Source organism: Syzygium oleosum, unplaced genomic scaffold (assembly GCF_021117445.2).
Source record: "Syzygium oleosum isolate NSW1041296 unplaced genomic scaffold, Sole_v2.1 Sole_v2.01, whole genome shotgun sequence".
Taxonomy (NCBI): Eukaryota; Viridiplantae; Streptophyta; class Magnoliopsida; order Myrtales; family Myrtaceae; genus Syzygium; species Syzygium oleosum.
The window spans coordinates 11,487,046-11,496,679 of NW_026607485.1; the positions used below are offsets into that span (position 1 = coordinate 11,487,046).

At 39.4% G+C, this 9,634-nt stretch overlaps 1 protein-coding gene across 1 annotated transcript; it reads left to right on the forward strand.

The window, feature by feature from the left end:
- The first annotated feature begins 5,225 nt into the window (after positions 1–5,225).
- On the forward strand, positions 5,226–8,574 carry LOC130134410 (probable inorganic phosphate transporter 1-3). Its single transcript, XM_030614928.2, has 2 exons — positions 5,226–5,386; positions 6,759–8,574. The coding sequence occupies exon 2, from the start codon at positions 6,780–6,782 to the stop codon at positions 8,397–8,399; it is 1,620 nt and encodes a 539-aa protein (XP_030470788.1). The 5' UTR covers positions 5,226–5,386; positions 6,759–6,779; the 3' UTR covers positions 8,400–8,574.
- Positions 8,575–9,634: the final 1,060 nt, after the last annotated feature.

Here is a 9,634-nt window from a genome sequence, read left to right on the forward strand (position 1 = left end):
GAGAAGGGTGTTTAAAGTATTTCACCCGCTTATCTATGGGGTTTTTTTTAACTCTTTATATATACGTGTCTCCCTTTATTTATCAGTTTAAGCTTTTCGATTGGACTTTCTAACATGCAAGAGTGACCCAAGCTGCAGCAGTAGACGTGGACGAGTCAGAGAGGCTGAGGGGGGTAGAAAGAAAGAAGAGAGAAGGGAAAAGGTCGTTAGAGTTGGTCTGGTATACGTGAGCACAAATTGAGGCAGTCTGGGGGCCAGATTTATAATGTCGAGAACAAACTTGAGAAAAACCAAAGTACAATGGTTCAAAAGAAGCACAAATGTTCAAAGTTTTTCCAAAAAAATCAAGCTATATTTACTATGAAGCTTCCCCTTTTTCTCGACGCGTTCTGCTTCCACGCGGCTTTGAAACTTGTGAACAAGTTTGAAAATGTGAATAAAATGTTAACTAATTAATCAACTTCGGTATCTTGCAAAGATCAAAAGTCAGCACAAATGACCAATGAAAAGAGATAAGTGATGAGATGATGTCTTATTCAATAATTTTTTTAGTAATCACTGATTGTCAGGTAGTTAAATATATTGTTTAAGGAGAATGTTAACGTGTGGTTTCACTTATATCCGGTCCTTACGCTAAAATGATGTATTATTCAATATTTTTAGAGACATTATATTTGAAGTCCTGGTTTACTAACAAAAAAAGCGTTCTCTGGATTCCCATTGTAGGGTGCGCTAGTTTGAGTCAAAGAATTTTTCGCGAACTAGTTTTCTGAATATTTACACGTTTGGCTTGCTAAAAATGATCATTCAATGGAAGAACATTTACAGTAAAAGACATATGTATTCTTAAAGTTGAGAAAATGAATTCCCTAACCTAAAAGGTGGAAAATGATTTCTCGGAAAACATTTTCCTTTATCATGAAGTTTTCCCTTAAACAAACACACTCATGATCTTTGATTTGCATGGCGCTACATGCTACTTGAATGTTAATCATGACATTCCTTGGTCACAACAATATTTTGCGGTAATCAAAGATTTTTATTTTTAAGATCCATTGGCACTAATTTAGTTTGTTGAATTGAAGTAATCGGTTTTGCAGTTAATCGTAACAAAGCATTGTTGTCAAATGACGTCGCATTTCATTTCCTCCGCCCTTGATTCTTATTTCTTTCTTTGTTCCCTAAAAATGTTGATTATTCTTTAATATCATCTACAACTGTATGTTAGCTCTCATACCTTTATAGGTTTTTAACCTTAGGGTTGGCGCAGTTGGTTGGGGTATTGGGAAATTTTTCAGCTAAAAAAATTGAAAATTGAAAATCACTTGTTCAAATCCCACTAACTGTGTGACAAACCTCTCTAGATCAGAGCCAACTGCATAGGCCAAAAGTTTGGACATAACCAGTTAATGAGGGCTTAAATGATGTTCCATGGATCTTCAGGTAATTAGATCTTTATTCTCGTGATCTTGGATTGTTTTAATTTCAAATACAAAAGCTAAACTTGGTGGATATAAAAAATTTATAGAAGAAGTGAAAATGTATACAAACGTATAATTATTGATTGAGATCCTCTAAAATTAGATAATAACTTTATCTATTAGTAATTCTATTTGACCAAAATATGTTGTTAAGGAAATCTTCCCGAAACATTAATTCAACCGAACACACATTCCTCTCTCTCTCCACCACAGATCAAGTCGTGTCACCATCATAATCTCTATCGATCTTTGCCTGGCCTCCTCCACGGTCGACCGCCTTCTCTAGCTCTGACCCCACGTACTCAACGTCGATTTGAGCTCGACCAAGGTTGCTGATACCTGAAATTTAGGGGCTCTGGCGGCCTCAATTTGAGGTCTTGAGGGATTGGTGTTTCGATCACGGCCAGCACATTTTAGAGAGAGAGAGAGTCAAATACTATGGGGGACCAGCTGTTGTGAGTTTAGAATTGAGGGGAGAGAAGACAGAAGGGCGACGCCAGCTATTGTCATGGCCGTGTTGGTGGCGGGGCCAATAATAGCGCAGCAGTTGCGGTCAACGGCGCTGTTGTGCTGTAGGCCAAGGTGAGGGAGTAGGGAGAGGGAGAACGAGGGTGTGAAAAGAGAAACTTCTCCTTCTTCTCTATTTAATATAGATTTGCACGTGTCGCCATTCTACTAGAGGGTCTACCATCTTCAAATCCACCCAACTTTTTATTAACATAAAAAATTAGGGAGGATTATAATAATTCAAGCCGAAGGACAGAACTAAAATCAACAGCATGCCTCTAGAAAATCATGTAATTAGCTGTAAATGGGAGATGGGTTTTTGGTCTAGGCTCCGTTTGTTTCACGAAAAATGAATGATTTGAAAAATATTTTCCAAAAAAATGATTACTTGTATTGCTTGAAATAATTAACCAATAAAAAAATACTATTACTATCGACAATAATTTATATCCAAATATTTTAGTGGACGATGAAAAAAATTTCGGTTCATTAATTTTTGTGAGCGATATAAGTAATCATTTTTAAGAAAGTATTTTTCAAATCATTCATTTTTTCGCGAAATAAATGGAACCTTAGTTTCACAATTATTAGAGAGAAAGAGAGGGGTTCTTTTACTCTTCATGAAGAGAATTTAGCCGTCGGTATAACCTTTGGTCGGTAATCTCTAAATCAACGGTTGTACTTGTTACGTGCCCGTATCCTAAGCCTTCTCTGGGTTCAACAGCGTTGACTTTAATAAAGTCAAATGAAGAAAAGTTGCACAAAGCAGTTGTTTCTTGCACGGCTCGAGCTCACATTATGAGCAAATATGAAAGGAACTTTGAGCTGAAATCAAATGAAGAAAAGTCGGACCACTATAAAACTCTAGTGCATCATTCTCTATCTTTCTGCTTATATTCACTATTGCCAGATAGAAGCACATTGCACCACTTGATATAACATGCTCTTGCATATTATACACACTGTTTTACTCGATTTACTCTTATATCAAACTTGACGCTTTCAATTCCGAAATATTTTGTCAAGTTTCTTGAAATCACATATTCACCCCGTCTAGGTGATACTGTTAGCCAACATCAACCTTAACTTATTAAGTTGACGAAAATAATATCAAGAGAATTAATTGATCAAAATACAAAGTGAAAAGGGTGAAAGCTGTTATTTACTGGAAACACAATTGCACATTGTCATGATAATATAAGACATACTATTTTAGTCAAAACAATTTTGTTTTATTCCACCACATCTTGTTATTTTCCCTTCGTTTTTATAGAAACTGCATTTTCTCTTTTACACTTACTAATGTACTTAAGCTGAATTCTATGAGAGATTTTTTGTAATGAGTTTGAACCTATTTGGTGATCTTTGTTAATGATCATATCTCAAATGCAGCTTATAATCATATAGAGTTCACAACTTTAATCAAAGAATTCCACTCAGAAAAGAAGTTCAATCAAAGAATTTTATATAGTAGGGAGTTATTAGAGATTGAAATTTAAAGTGAGATTGTAAATAAATGTTCTAGACATCAATACTTTACTAATATTCTTTTAAAATAGAATTCCAATCATTAAGTTTATTAATATACACGAATCTTAGAGGACTCTTGTAAAAAAGCAACAAATCTGCAAACTTCTCTGCACATAGTAGAAGAAAAAACAAAAGTTAAGGAAAGATGGATAAAAATAATTAAATTGATTGATCTAAGTTAAAAGGTATGTTTTCCCTCTTTCATCAATCCTACCCCTTTTGTTTTGGTCGGAATCAATCCTACCGTTATTGAGGTCCCGTGATGGCTATTTTGGACCATTAAAATTTTAGGGCGTGTTAAAGCGATTTGAGGGGTGAAAGATAGCTTGAGTTTTAGTAATCTTTTTGAAAAATCAGAATAATACACAAATCCTCATCCAAGGCTTAGAATACCCTCCCCAATAAGATGATGAATCACTGAAGTGTGCGAATTCAGTAACTGTGGATGAAATAATTTTTGAAAAATTAAGTTATATAGATGAGTAATTCGCCCGATCGAGAAAGAGAATCTGAGAATCGTCGAACTCCAAACTTTTTACTCTCAAACGGGTCAAAAAATCAGAATCGGCTTTGCTGTTTTATCTTGCTTTGCCTCCCATCATCAAGACAATAACTGATCTGCCGGAGTGTTCACTCCCCTATATACGTTCGCCGCATGCATCATCACTGATGACTCATCACCATTAAATAAGTGGGCAATAATAATTATGCCAAAAATGTCCAAGATAATTGAATTATTCTACTACGACGAACCTGTCATCTTTGAACGGTTTTGCTATTTTCTATACATATTTCACATGTAAACTATGGTTTGATTGGTCAAAGCCTAATTGATACATGATGGAGAATATAATATCCGTGGTAGCTTGCACTGCCTTTGCAAGCAACATGGGTTCTAGGGTTTTTTATTTTACAAGACACAAATGTCCACTACGAAGTCCTTTGCCCTATAAGATATTCCATTAGAGTATACTAAACTAATTCAATGGATTTTTCTATAATTAATCGACAAAAGTATAGAAATAAAAACTACTCGAGGATGCCATTGGTGATTAGCCACAGGTTTAGGTCACCCACCAAGAGTTCATCATTAAAAATAAAAAAAAATACCCCTATTGTCATTGAGTTTTCGACTTATTTATTCCCATTCATTGCAATTATTTTTTCTTTCTTTGGGTTCGGATTACAATTACCATATATACATATATATATATATATATATATATATATGTGTGTGTGTGTATATATAATCCATTAATTTCCATGCAGGTTGTATTTCTCTTTGGTTATTTTTCTCTTTTTGGGTGTGAAATTTCCATATATACATATATATACCTATATCTATATAATCAATTAATCTCCATGCAGGTTATACTTCTCTTTGTTTTTTTCTCTTTTTGGGTGTGAAATTACCATATATACACATATACCTATATCTGTATAATTAATTAATTCCCATGCAGTTTATATTTCTCTTTGTTTTTTTTTTCTCTTTTTAGGTGTGAAAATCAGGAAGCCACCATGGTCATCAATGAACACGCCGGCCTTCGTTTATCATTTCCACGCGGAGAGCAGGAGAAATATCTTTAATAAAGTTTTTCTCTCGTTTTCATTTTTGCTACTCTTTCTCCGTCCATTTCCATCTGACGAAACGTAAAGGAGACGCACATGTGCCACGAAATCACAGGGGAGTTGCACATTTGAGCTTCCCCCGTTGACTTTGAATGTTGAGGTATATACCCGTAGATGCCAGTCTATATTCCAACGTTCTACAGATCAGAGAAGCATTTAAATACCCGACTATCTCTGCTTTCATTTCACTCTGTCCATATCCAACGCAGCGGCAACCACCTTCGTTCGCTGAGCTGGTTAGTATCTCTCTCTCTCTCTCTCTCTATCTCCATGAGCGGAGACTCCACTACAAGTTTTCTTTTCAGTAATACTAGGTTCAGAGAGATCTGCCTAGTAACTTTCTGCTACTCTTTTTGCATGCACAATGATTTCTTTCCCCTTTTTGTTCAGTTATTAGACTTGAAAGTCATGAAAGAGAAAGATGTGCTTTTTTATCAACCATCATAGCCATTTATGGCTCTCTGCTGCGTGTCGTCGCATCTCATGCTTCTGACCTCCACTGGAGCATTTTGCACTGCGTGAACAAATAGTGGTTCTTGACTCCTAACATATGTATTCCTCAAGCTCATTTCTCTTCTGAGATTAGAGGTAGATATAGAGCTGTTCATCTTGCTGAACTGCTCCTCCTAACTTTGTCTTCTTCTATAAAACCCTTAGAAAACAAAAAGAAAATTCGCTCTTCACCTAAATCATATGGAAGTAATTCCTCTTGCACAGATAAGTGGATTTTGGTATGCTTTGATTTTTGCCTCTGCGCTCCTTTTGATGTCTTTTGATGCTTGTTCTTGGCAATCTTGGCAAATCCTTTTGTGGCAGACTCACCTGTTAAGTCAGCTTGAATTTTAGAAGAGGTTCTCAACAGTTTGAGAGAAATTTTCCTTTCAATTTTTCTGCCTCAGTGTAGTCTGAATTCTGAAACATATGGTAACTGTAGCTAAGAAAAACTATCAACATGGTCGACCAGAAACACGGGTTTCCGGTGATGACGCGTTTAATGATATGTGTCGACAATAATTTAAGACCCAGAGTTGTTGAAACATTGACTTCGAAGGTCACACATACGAATGTAAACCGTCTGGTTGGGTTATCTTTCTTCATCTCAGAATAAACTGTAGCACACTTGTCAAGGTTCATTATTATTAAATTGGAAATCGGACAAATCTTTCTGTATCTTCTCATATCTGCCTCATATTATAAGGTTTAAGTCAAGTCTTTTTGATGATGCAAGTGTCCTTGGTCCCTATCGATGGTTTTTGACCGGTTGATATTTTCTCAACAAGAGCGTGTGGCTACCTAATCGTAATGCTCATTGAATTTCGCAACACGAGAGAGATTCCACGAATCTAAAACACGTTTAATATGTTAGCCATTGTACAAGTTTTGAAAGAAGTGTTAAAGGTTTCACTCCTCTTCAATTTGGTTGACTTGGCTACTGAGAGGCAGATGATAGATAATTTGGACAGTTGAAACTGATGGTTCGTGATTTACCTCTTGTTTTGTTACATTTTCACTAGACACACGTTCAATTTCTTGTATTTCTGCTACTGAAAGTACAGTAGGAGTATAATGCATTCATTAAAACTACTTAAATGATCTATCATTCCACAGAGGTGGGATTGATTGCCAGTCATGGCTCGAAATCAACTTGGGGTACTTGATGCGCTCGATGTGGCCAAGACGCAATGGTATCATTTCACTGCCATCGTGATTGCGGGGATGGGATTCTTCACCGACGCATACGATCTCTTCAGTATATCTCTCGTCACCAAGTTACTTGGCCGGATATACTACTTTAACCCCAACTCTTCCAAGCCCGGCACTTTGCCTCCCAGCATTGCAGCTGCTGTTAACGGAGTCGCACTGTGTGGCACTTTGGCCGGGCAGCTCTTCTTCGGGTGGCTTGGTGACAAGTTGGGACGGAAACGAGTCTATGGGGTGACCCTGGTCCTCATGGTCGTTTGCTCCCTCGCCTCCGGGCTCTCGTTTGGCAACCAGCCCAAGGGCGTCATCGCCACCCTCTGTTTCTTCCGGTTCTGGCTTGGGTTCGGCATCGGCGGCGACTACCCGTTGTCCGCGACCATCATGTCTGAATATGCCAACAAGAAGACCCGTGGCGCGTTCATTGCCGCAGTTTTTGCCATGCAAGGATTTGGGATATTGGTTGGAGGGATCGTGGCACTCATCGTCTCGAGTGCATTCGATCATGCGGACAAGGCTCCTCCATACTCAGTTGATAAGGCAGGCTCCACTGTTCCAGAAGCCGATTACGTTTGGAGGATCATTCTGATGTTCGGAGCAATTCCGGCCGCTATGACCTACTACTGGCGAATGAAGATGCCCGAGACTGCTCGTTACACCGCCCTAGTGGCCAAGAACGCGAAGCAGGCGGCGAATGACATGTCTAAGGTGTTGAACGTTGACCTTGAGGCCGAGGAAGACAAGGTGGAAAGGATTGCGCAGGAGAGATCCAACAACTTCGGCTTGTTCAGCAGAGAATTCGCTCACCGCCACGGGCTCCACCTCGTCGGGACCACAACCACATGGTTCTTGTTGGACATTGCTTACTACAGCTCCAACCTCTTCCAGAAAGACATCTACAGCAAGGTGGGTTGGCTTCCCGCGGCAGAGAGCATGAACGCGATTCATGAAGTCTTCCGCATTGCCAAAGCACAGACCTTGATTGCACTCTGCGGCACCGTCCCTGGATACTGGTTCACAGTCGCTTTCATCGATCACATTGGAAGGTTTGCTATCCAATTGATGGGCTTCTTCTTCATGACTGTGTTCATGTTCGCGCTCGCAATCCCTTACCATCACTGGACCGAGAAGCCAAACCACATCGGCTTTGTGGTCATGTACTCATTCACCTTCTTCTTCGCCAACTTTGGGCCCAATGCCACAACGTTCGTTGTGCCGGCAGAGATTTTCCCAGCGAGGCTCCGGTCAACTTGCCACGGCATATCAGCAGCGTGCGGAAAGGCAGGGGCGATCGTCGGGGCCTTTGGGTTTCTGTACGCTGCGCAGGGGAAAGCGTTAGCGGATAGAGACGCCGGTTACCCACCAGGGATTGGAATGAAGAACTCGTTGATAATGCTCGGCGTGATCAACTTCTTCGGGATGTTGTTCACTCTGTTAGTCCCTGAATCAAAAGGAAAGTCGCTTGAGGAGCTCACGGGCGAAAATGAGGACGAGCCCGGTCAGAGCCAGCAGCCTCAGGAGGTGTCCGCTGCTAGAACAGTCCCAGAATGATTTCAACTCCTAAGTGACTTCGTGTTGAAAAATGAAGAAGTAGAAATTGAGCGCTGAAGAAACTTCCCGTGTTGCTGAATTTTATGGAATCGTCGCGCAGGATGAATAAGTTTTTTAGAAAATCTCCATTTTGCATTCAAGAAATGGTAAAAGATGTGTATATTAAGTTCATGTATGATTTATGAGTGGTTTTGTTTACATGTTTTCAATCTTCGCAGTCGCACATTTACTGCCCGATGCCTAGCAGATGAGACACATCCCTATAACCTTTGGCCTCTTTATGGCACTGTGCATCCACTAGAACATCGGAAAAGGTAACGCGAAATGAATCAGCATCCAAGTTCAGCACTACGCCATCGAGGTGCATCTTGTCAGTAACGAGACTTTTGCTCATCATTGGCATATCTGCAGATGAAATCCTAAAAACTCCAACTCAGAACAGACTGAGATAGCTGAAAACGAGATTAGCATACAGGGAAATGTTGATCATGTCTTTGGCAGACTAAAGTTGGAGCCGAAATTAATCTGGATTGGTTCGTTTCGCTTGTAAATTTGTCATGGACTGAAACTAAGGATGAAATCCGCCAAGGTCTTAAATTGCCCAATTAGCTGCAGTATAGTCGATCGCTCCAGGGCTGTGGATCATTTGCTTTCCCCATTTGAATTCTCAAATTCTTCTCGCGGCTCCGGAATCTAAGCCGATTTGACGTCTGGTCCCTCGAATTCGATAAAGATAAAAAGGGTGCCTTGAATTATGAGAAGAATCAATGCAAGAGATGGTCCTGAAGATGTGAAACTGCACCTTTGCACTTGTGGATCTGAAACAACTCGGGGAAAATAATGAAGTAGACAATCGTTGACTTGGCTGAGATGATATGCTCTGACAAAACAAGCGTGCACATCTGCATACTTTTTTGTTTTTTCCAAAAGAACAAAATCATAAAAACCGATAGACCAATGGTTTTTTCTTCCAAAAGTTAAACGGTCAGAAAGGAACAATTATCTAAATATAGCTCGCATCAACCATGCTGTCTACTGCTTACACTGAGTCAGGCCAGGTAATGATTTCTCCAACCATATAAATTTCTCTGCACTTCAAACATCATAAAGTTCTTTCCATTGGCTTCTTTTATTGTAACCGGGAATGATGATTGCCATGTAAATGCGAGCTTAATCTTGTAAATTTGCACCGGCGCTCTTCTTCTTTCTGTTCAACACTTAGTTTAATGGGGAGC